At 48.5% G+C, this 23709-nt stretch overlaps 1 protein-coding gene across 2 annotated transcripts in view; it reads right to left on the bottom strand.

The window, feature by feature from the left end:
- Positions 1-23709, bottom strand: part of HUWE1 (HECT, UBA and WWE domain containing E3 ubiquitin protein ligase 1) — a 1655742-nt gene that overhangs the window by 49305 nt on the left and 1582728 nt on the right. For both annotated transcript variants that reach the window (XM_078664564.1, XM_078664565.1), the window contains 7 exons: positions 22678-22774; positions 22337-22492; positions 15968-16213; positions 15505-15622; positions 15222-15362; positions 14583-14870; positions 1806-1911 (listed from right to left, as the gene is read on the bottom strand). In XM_078664564.1, the coding sequence (XP_078520690.1) occupies positions 1806-1911; positions 14583-14870; positions 15222-15362; positions 15505-15622; positions 15968-16213; positions 22337-22492; positions 22678-22774 (1152 nt within the window). The remainder of the gene's footprint in view (positions 1-1805; positions 1912-14582; positions 14871-15221; positions 15363-15504; positions 15623-15967; positions 16214-22336; positions 22493-22677; positions 22775-23709) is intronic.

Raw genomic sequence — 23709 nt, 5'->3', positions numbered from 1 at the left:
ATCCCTCAACATCCCAACTTACCTCTCGAAGTGGGGGCCACTCTTGGAAGATCCTCGTCCCCGAGCCTGCAATGTTTTTGTCCGGGACTATCTCCACTGAAATCAACAGGGCACCCGACCTCAAAACGGCACCCTGCACCTGGCCGCCTTAGTGCCGCTGAGGGTGCCCCTTCGGCGCTAACTTGGTCCTCAACTTGCCCTGAGTTTAACCCTAGGAGCTTTGCTCCCACAACCCCTTGGCCTGCTAGCCAGCAGCCACTAACCGGAGTCCCCCTACCCCCCGTAGGATAACATAGGGCCTCCACATTCTGCACCTGGCCGCCGAAGTGCCGCTGAGGTTAGCTTTTGGGCAGAGATGTCTCTTGGAAATCAACGCATGGCTCTTTCGAGTGTATGTCACCCCTGAACCCAGGCTCTGTTTGAGGTCAAACACCAGAGGAAAGACACTTGAAAGTTGTGTGGGAAACACATGGTGTGGCCTTTTTTCCTGGTTATCACTAGGGTCCCTGAAGAAGGATTTTCCTAGAAGATATTGTCTTTGGATGATTCGTACTCTGGACTCTGATCCCCTGGGTCCCCAGACAATGTGCGCAGGTAATGCTTTGGGAGAGCCATGGTGCTGTATTCCATCATTTGCCCACCATTTTTCCGCTTGGGAGTAGATGGTCTTTTTGCCTCTAAAAACCGCACAGGCAGATCAGTCCGATTCCTTGAGGTCCCTTGGGGCAAGGTAAAGACCAGATGCTGTTCTGACCCCAGGAACTTGAGATTTGCAATGGAGTCACAATTGGATCATTGTAAATGTAAATGTAAATGTAGTTGAGCTTATATAGCGCACAGCTACCCACAGTGGGTTTCCCGGCGCTTGCTTAGGGAACCCTTCCTGGTATTCCCCTGTGAGATAGCAGGGTATCCACAAGGTGAAAGTCTGGCATCCCGCCGCGAGGGGCCATTGTGGAGATTAAGCAAGCTATTGCCCAGAGTCGCAGAGTGTGAACCCGTGAGTCGAGGAGGCACCGGGGCGAGAATTATCGAGTCCGTGGAATTTTTAGCCCAAGACCCCGCCGAGGCGGGGAATTGAACCCTGGTCCAGGACCGATCTCAGCTTCCGGGTCTGCTGCCTCTAACCCCTGAGCCACACTTCTTGTACTTCCCTGTAGACCCCAGACTCTTGAGCCATTAGTCATTCTCATTAAACGTGGCCTTTGAAAAATGTCCAGACCAATTCAGTTCCAAAGTGGTCTGATGCGGTTTCTATGTGGGTAGCAATTTTGGAGATTCAATGCCAAAGACTTTATTTCTGTTGGGCAACGGCCCCAGACCTACCAAAAATACTTCTGAACCAAATGGCGGAAACAACCTAAATCTGAAGTGCAGTCTATGTCCCAATACACTGTGGGTTACGGGAAAGTTATCACCAATCATTTCTAAACTGAAACCTCCACTTCGAACAAAAACAATTTATAACATTTTCTTTGCAGCAAATGGAAAGATTGTGCAAAACATGTGATCTACATGACACGCATGACAATCCAGTGTACACATGGTAACAATTTTCATTCAACAAAGAGGGCAACCACAGGGTGTACAAAGGAAGCAATATCGTGCTCAAGCTCTGTTTTACAGTGAGGTAATATACATAAAGCATGGTAAAAACAATAGGCTGATTTGGTAAATGTTGGCAAAGGAAAAACCTAGGAATAGCACAAACAATGCCTTGGGACTGAATACATGCTAGTGAAAGCCATGCTTGCTTCTCTCTGCTTTACTGGGAATCCACGCCTGGCCTGGGGTGATAGTTTTACCTCGGTGCTAAAGGAGAGATCGTAGCCAAGAGTGGAGACATCATTCTCTAACAAGTAGACCAGGCCTTGGTAGAAGTGGTAGTCCTCACTTTCCATGTCTGTATACCTACAAAAAAAGAAAACATCACAGGTGTTAGCAGCTGCTTTCTTCATGCACTATATCCCTGCTTCTGCAGGGTGACGGCTTTCGGCATCTTTAAAGTGTGTTATGCTCTGTTGATGCCAGCCTACTTGTGACCAAAGAACACGCTTCTTTGTATAGGATTCACGTTTCTATAGGCACAATGCGTTGACAGATGCAAACTCTACTTGTTACTCTATGTTTTGGTTATAGGACGACGATCATCATGGAACTCAATAATAGGAGCCTTTACTACGGCTGCCCCGGGGGTGATCAAAGACTCAGAAAAGAAACCAAAATGTACAGTCCAGACTGGTTATAGACCGAAATATTAGGGCATTTATGATGCAGGACATCCACCAAATTTGGCAGATTACGGCAATACACTCCCTAAACAGGGCACATGGGCATCTCCCTAATTTTGGCTCACATATCACACCCACCACAGTCTAAATAAAGGCTACTTACTTGAAGCACAAGTTACTTACCTTCGGTAACGTAATATCTGTAAGAAACAGTAGTTAGTAGATTCCTTACCTTAGAATATCCCCAGGTGTCAGACTGGATCCGGAAAATTTTGAGTAGCAGTACCCTTGCGCGTCGATAGACGTAGTCTGTGCTCCGCGTCCGGTTCTTATACACAGCTTTTCCGCGCCAGAAACGCAGAGCCATGATAAAAACCAACACTGGTGCCATGAAACTAGGGCCCTAAAAGGGGATGACCTTAACCCTAGATATCGGTTCGCAGAACAGGGAGGATGGGTGGGGCGGTAAGGAATTTAATACTAACTACTATTTCTTACAGATATATCGGTACCAGAGGTAAGTAACTTGAGCATCTGAAAGAAACAGGTCAGTATTAGATTCCTTACCTTAGAATAGATACCCCAGCAATACCAACCCCAGAGGTGGGTCTGCGAACCAATGATCACACCAGAAAGTCCTGGAGAACGGAACGGCCAAAAAAGCCATCTCTCCGGACATGGCTGTCCAGGCAGTAGTGTCTTGCAAACGTGTGCAGCGAGGCCCACGTAGCTGCATGACAGATGTCCTGCAAGGGGACTCCACGACCCAGGGCAGTAGTAGCTACCGTGGCCCGAGTGGAATGGGCACGTAGCCCCACAGGAGGCTCCTTTTTAGCCAGAGAATAACAAGCCTTGATGCACAAGACGACCCATCGGGAAATGGTCCGTTTGTTCAACGCCCAACCCTTCTTAGCACCCACGTAACCAACAAAGAGTTGGTCATCCACCCGGAACTGGCGTGCGTGATCCAGATAGTATGAGCGCGCACGTTTTGGGTCCAGACGGTGGAGCCTCTCTTCCTCTTTCAAGGGATGCGGAGGCGGAAAGAAGGTGGGCAAGGTGATGGACTGCCCGATGTGGAAGGTTGTGACTACCTTGGGCAGGAAAGAGGGTCTAGTCCGCAACACAACTTTGTCTGGATGGACAGAAAGGAAAGGAGGTTGAGAAGAAAGAGCCTGGAGCTCACTCACTCTCCTGGCAGAGGTGATGGCAACCAGGAATGCTGTCTTAAGAGTAAGGAGACGAAGAGGACAGTTATGAAGTGGCTCAAAGGGAGCGCACATCAGAAAGGTTAGAACAAGGTTCAAGTCCCACTGAGGCATCACGAAAGGAACAGGAGGAAACATATGAGTGATGCCCTTTAAGAACCTATTTACAACCGGGGACTTGAACAAAGAAAGCTGAACAGGGAGCATTAAGAAGGCGGAAATGGCAGAGAGGTAGCCCTTTAGAGTGCCCAGAGCAGAGCCCTGCTGGGCAAGAGAAAGAAGAAAGAGGAGTACCTCAGAAAGGGGGGCAGAGAGTGGATCCACAGCCTTTGCGGTGCTCCATGCCACAAATTTGTCCCACCTGCAGGCGCATACTGATTTTGTGGAGGGACACCTGGCTGCCAGAATCACGTCACAGACTTCAGGAGGCAAGTCAAATGGCCTCAACTGTCGCAGCTCAATCTCCACGCATGGAGGTGGAGGCTGGACAGGTTCAGGTGGAGGACCGTCCCCTGCTGCTGCGACAGAAGGTGGTCCTGAAGAGGCAGACGAATCGGGGTATCGACTGACATGCTGAGTAGCTCGTGATACCAGTATCTTCGAGCCCAGTCCGGAGCCACAAGAATGACTTAAGCCCGGTCGCGCCTTATCTTCTTCAGCACTCTGGGCAGAAGTGGTATAGGCGGAAAGGCGTACAACAGACCGCAGCTCCACTCGCGACGAAAAGCGTCTCAGAGCGAGTGCCGCCTTGGAAATTCCAACGCGCAGAACTGATGACATTGCGCGTTCTCTTCTGTGGCAAATAGATCTAACCAAGGCTCTCCCCACTGCTGAAAGAGACCTTGCGCCATGTCAGAGTTCAGGCGCCATTCGTGATCCATCATGCACAGACGGCTGAGTTTGTCCGCCCTGGCGTTCAGGGAACCTGCCAGGTGTTGCACCACCAGGGTCACGCCCCGATGTTCCAGCCACTGCCAGAGGCGCAGAGCCTCCTGGCATAGGTTCCACGACCCCACCCCGCCCTGTTTGTTGGAGTACCACATGGCGGTGGTGTTGTCCGTGAACACCTGCACTACACTCCCCCGGACAGAGGGGAGGAATGCCTTCAGTGCAAGCCGGATCATCCGCAGCTCCAGAAGGTTGATGTGGAGCCGGGACTCCGCTGGAGACCAGAGGCCTCTGATCTCCGCCTCTCCCATGCGACCCCCCCAGCCCTGGAGAGACGCGTCCGTCACAACTACGTGCTCCGGTGGGGGTAGGGAGAGGGATCTGCCGCTGACCCAATCGCGGTCCGTGAGCCACCACTGCAACTGTCCTGTAGTGCCCTCCGAGATCAGAACATGGTCGGACAAGTTGCCCTGATGCTGAGCCCACTGAAACTTCAGGTCCCACTGCAGAGCCCGCATTCGCCACCTGGCGTGATGCACCAGAAGGATGCAGGAGGCCATCAGCCCCAGAAGCCGCAGCGTCAACCTGACCGAGACTCGGGATATCGGCTGAAAGATGGTAATCAGAGCTTGAATATCCCGAACCCGCTGTTCGGGAGGATAAACCCGAAACTGCGCCGAGTCCAGAACCGCTCCGATGAAGAGGAGCTTCTGAGAGGGACACAGGTGCGACTTCTGCACATTGATTGAGAACCCCAGCAGGTGCAGGAGGTCCGTCGTAGTCTGGAGGTGGCCGACGACTGTCTGGGACGAGCCCACCTTCAACAACCAGTCGTCGAGGTAGGGGAAGACTGAAGCCCCTAACCTGCGCAGATGAGCTGGGACCACCGCCATCACTTTCGTGAACACCCGTGGGGCGCTGGTAAGGCCAAAGGGGAGCACGGTAAACTGAAAGTGCTCGTGGCCTACCGTGAACCGCAGGTAGCGCCGGTGGGCCGGCAGGACGGGAATGTGGAAATAGGCTTCCTGCAAGTCCAACGCTACCATTCAGTCTCCCGGCTCTAGGGCAGCTAAGACCTGAGCCAAAGTCAGCATCGTTAACTTCTCCTTCCGGAGGAAGCCGTTGACGTTCCACAGGTCCAAGATAGGGCGTAGGCCCCCTTTGCCCTTTTTAGGAACCAGAAAGTAGTGGGAGTAACAACCCCACCCTACTTCTAGCCCAGGAACACGCTTGATGGCCCCCTTGGCCAAGAGGGCCGTAACTTCCTATTGCAGAAGTTGCAAGTGATCCCCCGACACGCGGTGGTACTGCGGTGGCATGGCTGGAGGGGTCGCCTCAAAGGGAAGGGAGTAGCCCCTTCGGATGATTTGCAGCACCCACCTGTCCGATGTGATGGAGCGCCAGTGGAGGAGGTGATGGCAAACCCTGCCCCCCCCACTGCACCACACTATAAGTAGCCCCCTCCTCCGTAGCCACAGTAGGAGGGGAGACAAAACCAGTGTCTGGGGAGGTATCCAGGCCACTGGCCTCCCCTACTTCCTTTGTCCAGTCCTGAAATGAATGGCACTCACGTGCCAGAGGGTCCTCAGACCCCTCCCAGCCTCCCTTGTCGTCCATCACCTGATATTCAGGGGTAAAGGATGGACCCAGATCCTTGAAGAATTCCTCTTCGTCTGGCGCCGAATGCGGCGTCGAGCGACACCGCTCCGGCGTCTGATCCGGACCGAGGGTTGGACCAGGGACGGCGTCGCACGAGGACGGCGCCGGGGGTGACACACTAGTGCTCAACGCCGGCGGGGTCGTAAGGTCGACCAGAGGCGACCCGGATCCAGATCCGGATCCAGTGGGGCCTTGCGGCGTTGGGACCGAAGTCGCCGACGGCCGAAGCACCCGACAGCGCCGAAGCACCCTGCCCGCTTGTGCTACCAGTCAGGGCCGCGAGGCCCGAAGGCACCGCAGAGCCCGACGGAGGAGTGAGCGGCCTCATGGCCATGAGGAAGGCATCAATCTCCTCCAGCGTCTCGTTCTGCCCAGAGACCGGCAGGTATGGAGCAGGACGCGACACCTGCGGCTCCGGCGAAGCCGCGTGGGCGGCGTCACCTGGACACCCGGCCGCGTCGTGCGAGCGTCGGGGGGAGTCAGAAGAGCGATGTTGCCTCTTCGACTTCTTGTGCCTCTTACCTGAGGACTTGGAGTCCGACGAGTGGTGTCGACTCGCCAAGGTGTGACGACTCCAGCCCCGCGACCGGTCCCTCGGCCCCCGCCCGGACCGGGACCTCGAACGGCGCTGTCCGACTGCCGGAGCTCGAGGCGCTTACGGGACCGCTCCTGTCTAGCCTTCGACGTCAAGGCCCGGCAGTCAGGGAACTATTTGTCATCGTGGTCGGGCCCCAGGCAATGTAGGCACCAGCGATGGGGGTCGGTAACAGACATCGGTCGGTTGCAGTTGGCACAGGGCTTGACCTCCTACTGGCACCGATTGAGTCGTCCGACTTGAAACTAATCCAAAAAGAATCGAAAAAGCTTACTGGCGCGAAAAAAAAGAAGAACTGACGTCAGCGCGCGAGGACGGCGTCTAAGTACTCCGGCGACGTCATCCCGGCGCCCACGACGGACTCGGAGCCGCAGACGACTCCTACCGACGCGCAGGGGTACTGCTATGCAAAAATTTACGGATCCAGACTGACGCCTGGGGATATTCTAAAGTAAGGAATCGAATACTAACCTGTTTCTTTCAGATATCTGTAATCAGACATGTCTTCGGAGTATCAATACAAAAAGGGGGGACTGGGGTAGGACAATATTTTTTTGTCTTCGGAGTAGGCTGCTAGTATTCATCTCTCTATCTGCAGTGTTCGCTGCATCTAGTGCACATCTAATAGAAGCGCAGGAAGGAAAATGCTACTTCCCAGTATGCATCTGTTCTTGGCATGTAGAGCTGTAGATTCATATACTTGCATAGATCGCAATATGGTGTTGGGCTCGGATGTTTGCACTTTGTTTGTCTTCGAAGAAGTCTTTGTAGTCACGATATAGGAGACTCATCCTCAAAGTGATAGTGCACATAGGCATCGACTCCACCTCCAGATTGTTTGCCATAAAGGGTGATGATGGAGTTAGTAAGAAATAGAAAGAGATGTCCATGTGTGTTGTATCTAAGTAAGATAGTACTGCAACAGATAGAGGTACCTGGGGAGGCGGGTGGGCCTATATGAATCTACAGCTTTACATGCCAAGAACAGATACATCCTGGTAAGTAGCATTTTCCGTTCGAGGCATATGAGCTGTAGATTATATACTTGCATAGACTATACAGCAGTTATCTCCCAAGCGGTGGCTAACCTGTATCTGTTGCAGCGGTCTGAAAAGTGTTCTTAATACAGCCTGGCCTATACTAGCTTGTTTTGCTTACACATCTACACAATAGTGTTTTGTGAAAGTGTATGGTGTAGACCAAGTTGCTGCTTTGCAGATTTCATCAAGGGGAATGTTCCTTAAGAAAGTCATAGAAGCCCCCAGTTTGTGTGTGGAATGAGCTCTAGGGGGAATGGTTAATGTATGTTTGGCTTTAAGATAGCATATTTGGATGCACTTAACAATCCACCTTGCAATCCCTGCTTTTGAGATGGGATTGCCGTTATGTGGTGGGGAGAAAGCCACAAAGAATGGTTTAGTTTTTCTAAAGGATTTTGTTCTTTCAATGTACTAAAGTATTGCTCTTTTAACGTCCAGCGTGGAAGAGCTCGTTCTGCCGAGTATGGTAGAGGGAAAAATAACTGGGAGTTCTACAGACTGGTTAAGGTGGAAGGCAGACACGACTTTAGGTAAAATTTTTGGGTTAGTCCTAAGAACCACTTTGTTACGATGGATTTGCAAAATGGTTCTTGTATGGTAAATGTCTGGAGTTCACCAACTCTTCTAAGAGACGTGATAGCAACCAGGAAGGCTACTTTCCAAGTGAGGAACTGTAATTCGCATTTTTGTAGAGGTTCAAATGGGGGACTCATGAGTCTGGTAAGGATAATATTTAGATTCCATACCGGAGAGAGTAGAGCTCTGGGTGGAATTATAATTTAAGTCCTTCCATAAATGCTTTGGTAGCAGGTACCCTAAACAAAGACAAGTGTTGTCCGTTTTGGAGATAAGCTGCTATTGCAGCGAGATGTAGTCTTATGAATGTATATGCTAGGTTACATTGTTGTAGGTGCAAGAGAAATAATGTTTTGAATAGAAGCATCTAGTGGATTGATTTTGTTATTTGTACAGTAAATTACAAATAGTTTCCACTTTGCTGCGTAGCATGCTCTGGTGGGAAGACGCCTAACCTCTAATGATGTTCATTCTCACTTTGCCACTGGATTCAAGCAAGCCGGGCTGAAGACGGCTGGAATGCCAGAAACCGGTCCTCGGAAGCTTGTTTCCGGTCCAGGGAAGGCATGGCTTGGCAGTTCGGGCTGGACTGTTCCCATGAGGCACAGGGTCAGACTGATTTGCATATGGCCATGTCTGAACTGGGGTGGCAGAGTGGGCTAAAGAACGGTGATGGATTAAACCCAGATCTGTTGACTGGGTGTGAGTGTTTGATTGGTTCAGATGCTCCGTCCATCACCACCCCTTTTTTATCCGAGGAGATTGAGGTAGGCAAACTCTAAGACTTCAGGCACCAGATTGCAAGGTTGAGTTGACTTGGATCTGGATACCTTATCTCTCCATGGTTCCGAGTGAGAAGCTTGGGTGAGAGGCATAGCTTTTGATGAGGAACTACTGGTAGTTCTAAAAGGGTTGTGAACCATGGTTGTCAGGCGCCTGTTGGAGCAACCAGGATCATTGTGAGGGAATGCTGTTTGAACTTCCGAATCACTAATGGAAGGAGCGGGAGAGGCGGAAAAGCGTAAGCAAATTTGCCGGACCTGTTCATCCACAGCGCATTGCCTTTGGAAAATGGATGTGGATACCTGAATGCAAAGCTTGGGCATTTTCGTGTGTGGCGAACAGATCTATTGCTGGGTGGCCCCACATGTGAAAGAATGGAAGAAGAACTTCAGGACGAAGTTCCCATTCGTGGATCCACTGTGTTTGACGAATGAGCAGAACTGCAATCTGAGTGTGTACTCCTGGGAGGTGTTCTGCAAGGAGTGTGGAGGGCAGGTTTGATAAACAGGCGTGGAGGCTGCAGTAGAGGTTTAGAAAAAGGTTTATTAACAATAGAAGAAGTTGGGATAGGGCGTAAGGTGTGTTCTTGTGGTCCTTCGTCTTCGTCAGAGGTTTCCGGTGAGCTGGAAGGGTCGGAAAAAGGTGTTTTCTTCTTTCCTGGTTCCTCTGGACCGGGGTGGTTACCCCGGAGGCTCATAGGAGTGAAAAGAACAAAAGGGAACCGTAAGAATGAATTATTTTACTAAAGTGGTTGTTTTTATCCTTCACCACATCTCGGTGCTCTAAGATGTTCTAGTACCCTCTCACAAGGAGATATATATTTTGCGGAATGGCCATCTCCATATGCTTTGAGCTATGTGTGAAAGCTGTAGAGAGAGTGCCCCCCCTTGTTTCTGTATGTAATATATTGCTGTCATGTTTTACCTGATGTAGTTGAAAGGATTTTAATGCCAGAAAAATTGCCAGTAATTCCAGGTAATTTATGTGGAATTGTGTTTGCTGAGGGGCCCATATGCACTGAATGGTATAGTTTTGAAGATGAGCTCCCCAGCCGGTGAGTGAAGCGTCTGCTGTTAGCACCATCTGTGGAGCCGGGTTGAGGAAGGGCCGCCCTTTGGAAAGGTTTTGTGTGTTCCAACACTGCAGAGAGCGATGTGTGCGGCTTTCCACCAACACCAGATCTGTTAGCTGACCTTGAGCCTGGTTCCACTGACGTGCCAAACACTCTCGTAAGGGACGCATTTGGGTCTATCAAAAGGGACGACGAGAATGCAAGAGGGCAACATCCCGATTAACTGCATGAACACACAAGCTGGTAAGGAGTGTTGAGGCTGAAATTGTGATATTAGAGCTTGGATGTTGCGTATCCTGAGTGGGTTGGGGTATGCTAGAGCTTTTGAAGTGTTTATTGGAGTTCCTAGATATTGTTGTGTGCTGGACGGTTGGAGGTGGGACTTGGTGAGGATCACCGTGAATCCTAAGTCATGAAGCAACTCGATTGTTTTGTGTATGTGTTGCACACAGCTGCTGTGTGACTAGGCTTTTATGAGCCACTCGTCCAGATAAGGGAACACATGAATATGTTGTCTGCATAAGTGAGCTGCCGCTACTGTGAGGCACTTTGTGAAGACTCTGGGTGCTGTGGTTGCCCCAAACGGGAGGATTCTGAACTGGTAGGGTTGACCGTCTACCACAAACCTGAGATTTCCTGTGAGCGCAGTGAATGGGAATATGAAAGTAGGCATCCTTTAAATCTAGAGTGGAGAGAAAGTTCACTTTTTGAAGCAGTGGTAGCACCTGTTGGAGTGACCATGTGAAAGTGGTCTGACTGAATGTAAAGGTTGAACGGTCTGAGGTCCAATATTGGCCTGAGAGAGCCGCCCTTTTTTGGAACTAGAAAAAATAGGGAGTAAACCCCTGTGCCTTGATGAGGCAAGGGGACTGGTTCTATTGCATGTTTTTGTAAGAGAGAGAGAACCTCTTGTTTTAGAAGAGTCAGATGTTCCGAGGTCATTGGACGTTGTCTGGGAGGGATGTTTGGGTGAGGGGATTTGAGTTCCAGGCAATAACCATACTGAATAATTGGTCTTACCCTCCTGTTTGTTGTGATGGAATCCAAGATAGGTAGGAACTGTGGGATTTGTCCCCCGGCAAGAGTGGAATGATCAGGGGGGAAGTGAAGGGAAGTCACTGCTTGGTGGTAGGGGAGCTGCGGGTGTTGTTACCACGGCCTCTTTCCTCATTGTTGTAACCTGGTATCCTCATCGAAAATATCCTCTGGAGGAGTTTGTTTGATTGGGACTTTTGTATGATGAAGAAGGATGTTCTGAGCCCGTAGTTTTGGAGTCAGCCCTGTAAAAGTAGCGACGAATTGAGCCTCCAGGGGAAGATATTTGCAATGCCCCCATGGACTTGGCATTCTCCGTATCCTTTGTCATCTTTTCTAAAGATGTATCGACTGTAGGCTCTTGGTCAAAAGGCTAGTTAAGAATAGTAGATTGCACCTCTTGCTTGAATCAGATATCCGGAGCCAAGCATGCCTGCGTAGTAAAACGCTGGTATCAATAGCACAAGATGCTGTATCAGCCGCATCGAGGGCACATTTTATAGATGTGTTGGCTATTAGTTTACTCTCCTGTATAAGGTCATTAGCTGTGTTTTTATATTGCTCAGGAAGATGTTGCATAAGGTTTTCAAGCTCATCATAGTGAGCTCGGTCATATCTGGCTAACAAAGCTTGTGCGTTTGGCAATCTGACAATAATTTGCAGCCTGTGAAGCAATTTGTTTGCCAGATGGAGGGGCGTCGCCTGTGCTCTGTGAGTTAGCCCTCTTGCGTGCATTAGACACTACAAGAGAATCTAAAGGGACCTGACCTCTAATGTACACTGTGTCATTGGGATCTGACATATAGTGGCTCTATAAGGAGTAGCCACATTCACTTTTTTAATTGAGAGCATTCAGCATATGAGAACAAGAATAAAGTTGTCTGTTTATGCTTTATGCGTTTTTATGTTATATATGTGGTATAATTTCACTAATTGTTTGTGTTGTCTGTATTGTTCCACTGCACCTACCACTATTAACACAATTACTTTTGGTTGGACACGTTTCCGAAGGAGACGGGCTTTTTAAGATGGGCTATTGACTGGAGTATCCCCAACCCTGTACATTAAGAAATGGGTGGTTGTTGTAAAAGAGTGTGACATGAGATACCCAAGTCTTACAAAAAATTGATTGCCTTGGGTCTAGGTCATTTCTGTAGTTGTGACGTATCGAGTGGAGGGCGACCTAGACCTATTTTCCCTCTCAGCTCCATTCTTTGTTTGTATATATTTTTGTCCACCCTGGAGTTGAGGATCCTGGCTCTGACAGGGTCTTTAAAGACTTCTGGTGCATGTTTTAGCATGCCGTTTAGCATTGGCAGGGTGTGTGTATACTTTTGTGAGGCTGCAAATGTTTCTAATAAGAAGTCTTCTAAGGGATCAGTGTCATTGTACACCGTGGTATTGGGCAACCCTATTAATTAGTTGCGCAAACCCAATGTTATCATCTCGCGGTGATGGCCTAGAGGGGTAGAGGTTCGGGTCATTGCGTGGATCAGGATCTGTTTTGTAATAATCCCAAGGATCTGTATCGTGTGGGATTGTATGTGCCTCATCATCCCTCTATGTATATGTGGTCCCATCCCCACCCATATCATCTTCATCATCTTGTGGTTGAGGTGAAAATGTATGTTGTGGGGAGAGTGCCGGAGAAAGTAGCAAATTAGGATCAACTGGAGAAGGAGGGAGAGGAAGGTGGAGAAATATCAGTGCCCATTTCCTTCCGTTTAATGGGTATTTCAGAATCTTCTGAATGGTCCAGTTTCCTCTTTTTAGAAGGCTTGCGGTAACATGACCGGTTTCTGGGTCAATGTGGAGTGTTTTTTGCTTTGGATCCGAAAAATCTGGCACAGACTTGTTTGGGTACAATGTCCTTTTTCGGTACCGAATGCTTAGGGTCAGAATGTTCCTTTGACTTTGTCTCTGAAGCTTTGTGCGGGGTCTTGAACTCTTTAGCTTTTGGTGTAGGAGTTTGTAGCTCCAAGACCTTTTTTGCCACCAGAAGGTTTTGGTTTAACCTGTTTCGGCTCCGAAGGCATGTCGGTTTGTTTCGACACCAAGGGTTTTGGTGTTGAGGTTGTTTTCAGTGGCGACGAAGAAAGGGGTGGCACAGGTTTAGTTTTGGGCTTTGGTGTCGAAGGTGACTTGTTGGCACTGGATTAGGGTTGGCTCGAGCCTGAGCCAGAAGGCTTTCCTTTTGGTTTCATAGCCGGGCACAAGGGCGGGGCATCTGAAATATGTTGCCAGAGTCAACCTGAGCCCGAGGGAGGCGAGGTTACCCAAGCCTTTTGTTTGGGATTTGTTAGGAGAGGGATCTGTGTACTCATGGACTGTTGAGCCGGGGTGACTGTCTGGTCCTCAATGTCTGAGATGGAGATCTCCCCTTCATCAGCTTGTTGTTCTTGGGATCTGCTCCAAAGATGTCCGGACCCAAGCTGCTTCCGCTGGACATTTCGTGACGTCGAGCTCGACAGTCACGGATGGTTTTCTTCAACCTGAAAGATGCACAGGCCTTGCAGTTCTGGTCTTCGAACTCCAGGGAGAGGCAGAGATTACAAACCTCATGTAAGTCCGTGTGTGGGAACTTAGCACCACACCGGGGCATTTTTTAAAAGGAGTCCTTTCCATTGACTGCTGGCGTGGACCCAGTGGCCCGAGTCGAAGATCTAGGTCAAAGATTTTTGTATTTTCTGAAGATGCACGTCGAAAGGGAAACACGATCAAAACAATACCGTTGAGTGGTGAGGAATTGCGCATCGAAGGGGGGTTCGAGAACTATAACGACCCGGAGAGCAGCAAATCACATCAGAACCCGATGGCGGAAAAAAACAATCTGGAGATGGAGTTGATGCCCATGTGCACTACTACCCTAAGGAGGAGTGACCTATCTCGTGACTACAAAGACTTCTTCGAAGATAAAAACAAAGCGCAAACATCCGAGCCCAACACCAGATGACGATCTATGCAAGTATATAATCTACAGCTTATATGCCTCGAACGGGTCTTAACCCAGAACTCTGTTTGCATTCATTTGGATTAGCAGGGCAGACAAATTGGCTGCGAGGGTCTTTTTCATGTGGTTCTAGGCCACTTAAAGGCTACTAGGAAGTTCCTCTGTGCCTACTGTTAACATCTTAGGTCTACAAAGCCGGAGCACTCCAAACTGAACAGCCAAATTACTTCCTTCAGACTTTTCAGTCTTGGGGTAGTGATGGCGAGCAATGCAGGCTTTCTCCAGAAAATGGAGGGGGTTAGAAACTCAGATTCACTGTCACAGTGAATAGCGATCAACAACATCAAATAATTACAACAGGCAAATGACTAACAAGCAAACAAATAAAACAGCTAAAGTTTAGCTAAACATTTAAAACAAGAAGGTGACAAGACATTCTCAGTTTTTATTGCTAAGAAGAGCAGGTTTTACTTTTCTGGCAATCCATACAGCTAACCTGCTTATAAAGAGAATCATCCATCAAATCGTGTTGTATCCTTCCTTACCTGACAGATTTGCCCAGGATATGCTTGTAGAAGGAGCGTGTGAAGTAGCACTCAAGCAACCGGTTGTCATACACCGCCTTTGCCACAATGCGGCCCACAAATTTGAAGTAGCTGAGGTGGTTGGGGTTGCAGTGTGAAGATGGGTTTATCGTATAGGTGACACGGTCACCAGGAGAGGTACGAAACAAGGCATACATGGGATTGAACATCTCCCGGGATATGATCATGTACCACTCCCGCAGCAGGCCTCCAGCATCTTGCCCTTCCTCGCCTTCAAACACGATGTACCTACAAATGACAAGAAATGGGATATGAGACTGCTGCTGGCGAGGTCAGATGCAGCCATGAGCTACAGTACCCAAAGGAGAGATGACACTCTAAGTGCTTGCATCCTTATCATTGCTAGGTCCAGCAGCACCATACCAAGGAACTTTGCATGCGAGAAAGCTTCTTCAAATCAGACCTCCAGCAGCGGCACACATTTCACTCAAGTATTGTTAACGCTGACTTTGTGCCACTTGTTTTTTTAACCAGAACCAGTTTTGTTTCAAGCAACTGCAATTTGTTCACTTCACTTCCATCAAGTTAATAGTACTCGTTTGGTCTCAGCTGTAATTAAAATAAAGCTTAAAGTCTTACAATCGGTTTTTCATCTCCTCTGGGGACTTTCGGTGCAGCTCACGGTAAGAGTCTTCAAACACATGGTCTCTGCGGACATGGACAGCCATGTCCTCTTTCCGTAGGCCTTCATCTAAGCGCTCCAGTTCCTGTCGGAAATACCTGTAGGCAAGTCAATCATTAATTTACAATCCTGAGGTGGACAGCAGGGGGGTTGTATACTTGGCCAGAATGGCTCACAACAAGTCTTGCGCAGCACACCACTCGTAAACACACAGAAGGGATTACTTTAAATTTAACTTACTTGCGTTTGACATCAAAGTCCAGAACCCGAATGTAGTCCACAAGAACAGCAAAGGGCCCGTCTGCCAGGTGAGTGGTGGACTGACGGAGGATCTGGTTTAATACAGTGCGATGAGTCTCTGGTGAGTAGAACGGAGAAAACATTAAGAGTGACATTAACTCATGTGATAAAGAGCTCTTTGTGGATTTCCTGAGTCACGCAAACAAAATATGAGAACACCAATACTTGAACAAACTATGCAATCTGTCTGTTTAGGCTCCTGCTATCAAACAGGTGGCAATGCTTGGCCTTGAAGCAGCTGAATACATTTCTCAGAGCCTTCTCTTTTACCAAAGTGTTAACCGTACTTCACTGATAATCACTAAGCTGCATACGAGTATTGATTTTTACGGCTGAGCCATTAGAGTTAACAAAGCAATCCAACAAAAACTTTATATAAAGTGAGAGGTCCTGCGGAACTAACCTGCGAATCGGAGAAACTTCTGTGTATCATGAGGCAAGCTGGAGGAGATGTGCATAGACGACGGTTCTCTGGAGAAGAATGGGTCCAAAGAGGAAGGTGTGGCAGGTGTGAGGGGGGCGGGAGAGAGGGGCGGGGGTTCATCTTTGATATGAGAGAGCTGACTTTCCCGGGTATCCCGAACAGCCGGCTTGCTCTCCCGCTCCGTGGCATGAACTAGAAAAAAAGCTTCAACCGCAGGCTGTAGCACTGGAGGGGGAAGAAAAAAAATAGACATTTGAAGGAAATCACCTTTCAACTGAACAGAGATTTTTCAACACCACTTCTAATATTTTATTTGGAAAGTTTGGATGAGTTGAAAGGTGGAGAAAGGAATAAGATCTTAATTAATCCATTTTTTTAAAAGTTACTTTCTAAGTATTCAGCCCTTAATCTGTTGAATATACCATGTTCTAGTGTGTATCCTTTAGGGTATTTCTCATCCTTTCATCCCAACATGTCACAGTGAGTAAGTAAGGACAAACTACTTACCTTTGCGTACGTTCTAGTGGATCCTTTCAACCTGCAGATTTCTCCCCTCTCTGATCTCTTCAGACACCAGACTTGATCTGGAAACTCTGCATTAGCTCTCCTGCACAAATGGGGGGTAATGGTACCTCCTCAGCTCCGAGAAACACCCTGGACTTGATGTCAGATCCGTGTCAACTTTTCTATGTCCTCAGCCGCAGCAGACAAGACTGACAGAAGTCCAAGTGCATCAAACTTACTTGCCATGACAATTCCTCGGAATGGGGAGGTGGGCAGGATCAGGGAGTAATCTGCAGGTACCGTATTCATCAGAAAGATTTGTCACAGAACGTAACTTGTTGTCTGATGGACTTAACCGCAGACTTCCTACCACTTAAATCAACACCACCCAAGAAGTACCTTCAAGGTGTTGGTTCTGAGGAGATGATCAAATCAAATTCTGCAAAGCAAATCTGGCAAAAAGACCATTCCAGCGAGCCAATGAAGTAAGAGATAAGCAGGAATACTAATGTTTCTGTTAAGACTCAAAATGAGGCGAGCAGCATCAATAAGGAAGGCCCCCGTGGTTAGCCTGCCTAACAATTTGAATCTTAAGGCAAAACCGAAGGTCGCCCAGTTGGGTTTTGTGGTCAAACTCCGCCGTATCGCACTCCGCCCAGGACCCAACTTCTCGGTTCTCAGATGTTTTGGAGCCTACAGGCTAATATCTCATGATTCTCCCGCCGTGAGCCTCTTTCACGGTGCCCCCCTTCCTCATCTCCTCCCTGTCCTGAGGAAGACCCCCGTAAGGTTTTTCAGATACCAATAACATTGTGGGGTCGAAACGTCAACATCTTCTCAACCTGTCAGCCTACGCATCAGCAATTCGTGACTAAGACTGTTTCAAGCATGGGTGTGTAAACTCATGACATTGTTTTGTTTTCATTGTGGCTCCAAGTAAAGTCGTTTTTTGGTTCTTTGATGAGGATCACGAGATCTGCACTTTATCTTGGTCTTATACCTGTCCATTTGCACAACAATCACTTGAACCTTCTCTCACACCCTCCCTTCTTTCACTTGGGGCACTCATTCATCCAAATGTTTATTTGATTTCATTTTGTGTTCATTGTGATTAAATAACAGTGAACTACATTCATTGCCTTTGTTTGATATGTTTTTTGATTAAGTTAAATGTTGTGCTTTTTACATAATTCTGAACTGGGACCACTCGCATACTGTACCGCTATATACCCAGGGACACTAATTGGGTCTACCCTTACGGTAACAAACTCGTCAAATCAGGCATTTCAGTGCCCTGCCCGGTGGTTGGCGACAAGGAAGACACTCCATTGTTCCAGCCAATTCGAGCGATGTAGAGCCTCCTGGCAAAAAATTCAGAACCCCACTCAACGGTGTTTGATGCTGTACAGCATGGTGGAGTCTGTGAGGACCAGTACTAGCACACCCTTGAGGAATGGCAGGAAGGTTATCGTTTTTAAGTGGATTACCTGCTGCTCCAGGAAGTGGATATGGAGCTGGCTTTATAAAGAAGACCAGAAGCCTCTGATCTCATCTCCTACCGGACCGCTCCTCCCCAACCCAGAAGCGACACATCCATCACCACCATCAGCTCTGAGAGGGAGAGGGGAAAGTGGCCTGCTGCTGGTCAGGTGGACACAGATCTCGAGCTGTCTCCTTTGCGATCAGTACCGTTGAGAGTCTGCCTTGATTCTGGGACGTTTGTCCAGTAGGCCCCCATGAAGAGAGTCCTCTGCATGGGGCCCATGTGGGACTTTGGATCACCGGTGGTAAACCCCAAGGATATCAAGAGGGTAGATGGTGTACACCCGACTGTGGCAAGCCTGCCGTCAGCATGCAGGTGTTGGGGTATGGTGATACATGTACTCCTGAACTCAAGACGTTGGGTAGCAGCCACACCACCATCACTTTCCTGAACATCTGATTGACCGTGGCAAAGTCGAAAGGGACCACAGCGAACTGAAAGTGCTCTTCTGGCGCACCTTGGCCCGAAAGCCAGTGTGGATGCAAGACGGGTGAGAGTAAATATATTGCATTGTACGGTGTGTTTGAGCAATATCACTGCGTAATTCACTTACCAGCCCCTTTAGGTCCAGGAGGTTTACTCTGTTAAACCCTCAGCTCACCCTGGGTAGCTGTGGTACTGCGCAGCGAGGCTTACACAGAGGAACAAGTTTGAAGCATTTAAACAGCAACAAAACAACCAAAGAAATCAACGACACTCATGAAATCTCTCACCAATTTATAAAAATAGACTACGTTTATAAGATTTTAAACATTAGAACAAAAAAGATCCACCGGTGGGTTCAGAAGATATAGATTTTACAAGCAGTTTCAGACAGCTGCAAACAAGCCTTGGCAAAGTCAACAAATTGTAACTTAGAAATCTTTTCAAAGAAAACTGAGATATGTGTCAATGTGGTCGGTTAGAAGTGCTTGTTGTCACGGTCACAGGCCAATCCTTCCTGAGTCAATAATAATCCTTCATAGGGATCCTGAAACTACCCGATAGGACTCCCGGACTCGGTGCGTCGGGTCTCGGTCCTTGGTGCTGCATGGCTATAGTGGTAACAGCTTGAAAAACTCTGGGCTACCAACTTTTCTCTTAGCTTGATTGGGTTCTGGATACAGCTTCTCCTTGAGCAGGACATGGCAGACAGTCCCTCTCTTCGCTAGTCACCAGGTGCAGTCCTCATCAATGCAGCCTCTCTTTGCTGGTCCATCTATGCAAGAGGTCGCCCTCCTCCTAAGTTGGTCGAGAGGCCCTCAAGCCGCCAGTAGGACAAACAATACTTCGGGAGGTAGATCAAATGCAGTCAGCTGCCACCTCTTAATTTCCAGGATTTGAGGTGTAGACTGCGCAGGCCTGGGTGCAGGACCCTACCCTGCTGCTGTTGCGATAGAAGATCCTTCCGAAGCAGCAGCCAGTTGCCCATGCCAAGAAGCTCTGGGTATCACACTCCCTGCCTAGTCTGGAGCCACCAGAATGATTTGGGTCTTGTTTTTTAAGAACTTGGGACAGGAGAAGCAGTGGCAGAAGGTACTCGGGAGTCCCAGGTTCTACTCTAGTTGGAATGAATCAGTGAGAGCCTTCGTGCGAACTCCTACACAGAAGCGTTGACACTGCTAGTTCTCATCAGCAGCGAAGAGACTGAGCCAGGGTTCTTTCCATTGCTGGAAGCCACCTCCAGATGAAGCTACCATTGGCGATCTGTTAGGCGTCACTGGCTGAGTTTGTCCGCCCTGAGTTTCAAAATCTCACCAGGTGGTGTAGATCAGGTAGATGCCCTGAAAATGACACCATATCCGGAGTCACATGGGCTCCTTGCATAGACCCGTACTGCTCATTTCAATACCACATGGCAGTGCTGTTGTACGCAAGGACCTGAAGCAGCCTCACACTGACGGATGGCAAGCTGGCTTTCTAAGAAAACTGGATGGCCCGCGTCCTAGCAGGTTGACCTGGAGGTGGTTTTATACCGGAAACCAGACTCCACTCTAAACTACCTCTCCTAGATGACCTTCTTAACACAGCAGGGATGTAGGTCACCAACGTCAGCTCTGGGTGGGATAGGGAGAGGGGTCTGCAGCTGGTCAATTGCAGTCAAAGCTCCACCAATGCAGTCTCCTCTGAGACCTGAATGGAATCAGAGCCGTTTCCTTGGTGCTGCACACACAGACTTCAGATCCCACTGCAGAGCCTGGATATGCCATCTGGCACGCAGACGCCCGGAGGCAGGAGGGCATTAGGCCAGGAATCCTCGAAGCAACACTTACTGAGACCCAGGTCTAAGGATGCTACATCACAATCCTAGCTGGGAAATCCTGGACTATTTGATCCAGAGGGAAGAGTAGAACATGCACAGTATTCTGAATGGCTAAAATGAAAGGGACCCTGTGCGAAGGAGTGAGGTGTGGTTTCAGCACGTTGATCGTGAACCCCGGCAATGTACGGATGCTTGCTGTCATCTGGAGGTGGTTCATTACTGTTAGAGTCCACCTTCAACAGCCACTCAATGCTACGCCCAATAGCATGCTACGACTACCACCATCTTCGTGAATACTGGAGGGTCACTGGTGAGGCCAGAAAGGAGCACAGCAAAATGAAAATGCTCCTGCCCGCCTCAAACTGCATGTAGCACTTGGAAAAGGCACAGATTCAGAGTATAGGAGTCAGACACATAGGGACTGAGGCAAAACCACTTCCCACGGTCAAGACCAATTTAGTTAGGAGTTGGACAGAACAATGGGATTGAACGCACTGCTCTGGTATCAACGCAGCAGGAAAAGCATGGATCTTGTTGCTGAGCGTGGAGTCTGCTCCGGAGTCAGACCTGAACCTAACGCTGGTCTAGGAGGTACAGACGACACCGAAAGGGTGCCAAAGATGTAGAGCATGGCTTCCTTAAACACCTCACTTTATTGTGGTGTCGTGGATTAACTCCAAAATTTGGGGTGCAATGAATCTGCTTTAAAATTGGCTCCTCAGTAGGGGACTAGGAGCGAGATTGCAGGGCCCTAGCCATCCGTACACATTCTCAGGCAGAGATAGGGGAGGCTTGCGTGGACTTCTGGTGCTTCTTTTTACAATATGAATTACCTGAAGACTTTGGACAGCAATGACGACCGGTCACTGGACTGGACCAGAGAACGGGTAAGTGTCCTTTACTTTGAGCGAGAACGGCCCTCAAGCGGCTTCTTGCAGTGCTCTGCGACATACAACTAGATTTTATGTTCCCGAATCAACTTTAGGTGCATCAGGGCACACTTCATGCATGATTTGGAGTCGTGGACTGACCCGACACACCAGAGAGACACCTCATGGGGATCGGTCACAGAAATCTGTTTGAGAAAGTCCCTGAATGCCTTAAACCACATAGGCTTAGGAGAGGACATGTTACTGCAGTGGATTAAATTTGAGGCGAAAAAACTCTTCCAGTATAAGAAAATTAGAATCTAGCTTCAGATTGGTGTACGGGGGCAAGGAAATAACGGAACTACCGTTAGCACGGTTGAGTGGCATCTATATGCAGTGGTCACTTTGAGGGTGGAGAAGAGTTGACGCCGAACCACACACCGCCACCTAGTGACGCGCGGTGGCTATAACAAATAATCTTCTGGATTCAGTTTGACGTCTAGGGATGATCTAAAGGTGAAAATTTGCCGTTAGACCCACCAGGAAGAGTTTTACCTTCTTTTATGGTGGGATACCAACTGTGGCACACAAAATTAAGAACAAACTTGATGTCAAAGGATTGAAGTGAATTTATGGAAGCTCAAAGTCACTTCTGCTTGTGATATCCACATCACTGACCCACAACTGGCATAAGAAATCTGTCCTGCTGTTGGAGACACCAAAGAGGGATCTGTAGCACGGGGGTGCATAAGACGTAAATATGGACTGGACTATCCACACAGCTTTACAATAAGATAGTGAGAATCCTCATCCTTCCCGCTCGGACAACGGCATGGAAACAGAACTGCCCTGCTACCATCCCCAGGAGAATGTCAGACATTAGACTGTGAATGTTTCGATTTGTGGATTCAGTTTTGTTTGCTTGTACCCTTCTTGCTGCATAATCTGTAAATCGCTGTGATACCCTCGGTGGTCATGCTCGCGCTACATAAAACTTTCAAAATAAATAACTTGAAAGCTAACAGGGTACACACCTTCTCTCCCAACACAGGACACCTTATACACCACTTCCCATCCCCTGAAGAGGCAATCAATGAATAATGATGGTCTTGGCACCTTCCGAGAACCTTCTCCATACAAGTCTCATGACCGCAGCCACAGAACAGCTGAAGAAGATCCTAAAGACCTACCTAGAACTGCATGCTGGTCGTGCGACTCCTCCAGTTCCTTCAAGCACTCTCCTAACATGTCCCACAGCTCATCTAGACTCAGCTGCTCACTTAGCAGCGGAAGCTCTGGCAAGCGCTCCTCTTTCTCTGCTTCGACTGGCTGAGATGCTTCCGAAACTAGGGAACAATAAGAAAACAAACCTTAGCATGTGATCCGGTCACCCCATTGACAGATTATTGAAATTGCCCCATTGTGTCTTTTATGGCTAGTGCTTACAGTAGCTCACGATTAAATGCTACAACTCCAGTCCAATCCCTGCTCAGTACTAAGAATGTATTACCTGGCAGCACTGAATACTGACCAACAGACTGGGTGTCCTGGGCTGCGGGAGAGGGTTGGTCCACATCCATGGGGGACTCGTCCCTCCTGGTAGACACTTCTGCTTGGCTGGGCTCCGACTAAATAAGAGACAGCGTTATAGAGAGAACAGAGGATGCTTTTATGGTTACTGTAAGGATACTAATGATACAAACCATGAAAAAGAAATGGAAGTAAGACTGAAAACATACAAATAGAAAAACACAAAGCTATTCAGTCTCACTTTCCTAGGATTAGTCAGGCTGAGCTTCCCTGAGGAATAAGACGATGGTCAGCAAGAGGGCAGGCAGGACCATTACACGCGTTACACTGAGGAAAAGCAAATGTAATCCACAGTGAGCTGCAAAAATGTTGTAAACCCATTTGTAATAAAATGGAAACCCTGGCATCTGGAGTAGAGAGGAGTGGCGGGTCAACCCAAGAAGGGATACAGAAAGTGACCTTTCAGCACTGAATGATTATTCCTCCAGGCTGCAGGTGTGCAGTACGTACACGTACGGCCAGGAAGGCAAGCTACTTATATGAATGTGAATTACTGTTTATACTTGAACCATTTCCCTCATTCTCAAGAAGGCTGTGGGCAGAAGGTAAAAAAGACCAAGGAGCATTACAAATGGAGTGACCGAGACCATTATCTTGCATAGTTTCTCTCGAATCAACACAAACAAGGCCATTTGTGCATCAAATCTGCAAGGCCAGGGAATTCACACATGGCAGGATGGGCACTCAGCGCAGGTGGATAACAGCATACGCTTCATGTAAATGCATGCTAAGTGTGGCCACAGAACGGTTGCATTGCAAGGCGACGCTGTGCTACAACTGCCATATTCAGAGCAGAGGTCTACGAAGGCACCAGCTCATTCCCACATACAGAGATTCCAGAGACATGCAGACAAATGAACAAGACGACTCACAATGCGACCTACACAAGAAACAATGGGTAGCATGAAGGGATGACAACAGAAAAGCCAAAATAAAAATAATGGATGGCCTGCAAGCGCCACAGGCATCATGC

Source organism: Lissotriton helveticus, chromosome 10, assembly GCF_964261635.1.
Source record: "Lissotriton helveticus chromosome 10, aLisHel1.1, whole genome shotgun sequence".
Taxonomy (NCBI): Eukaryota; Metazoa; Chordata; class Amphibia; order Caudata; family Salamandridae; genus Lissotriton; species Lissotriton helveticus.
This window is presented reverse-complemented; position numbering and strand designations above follow the sequence as displayed.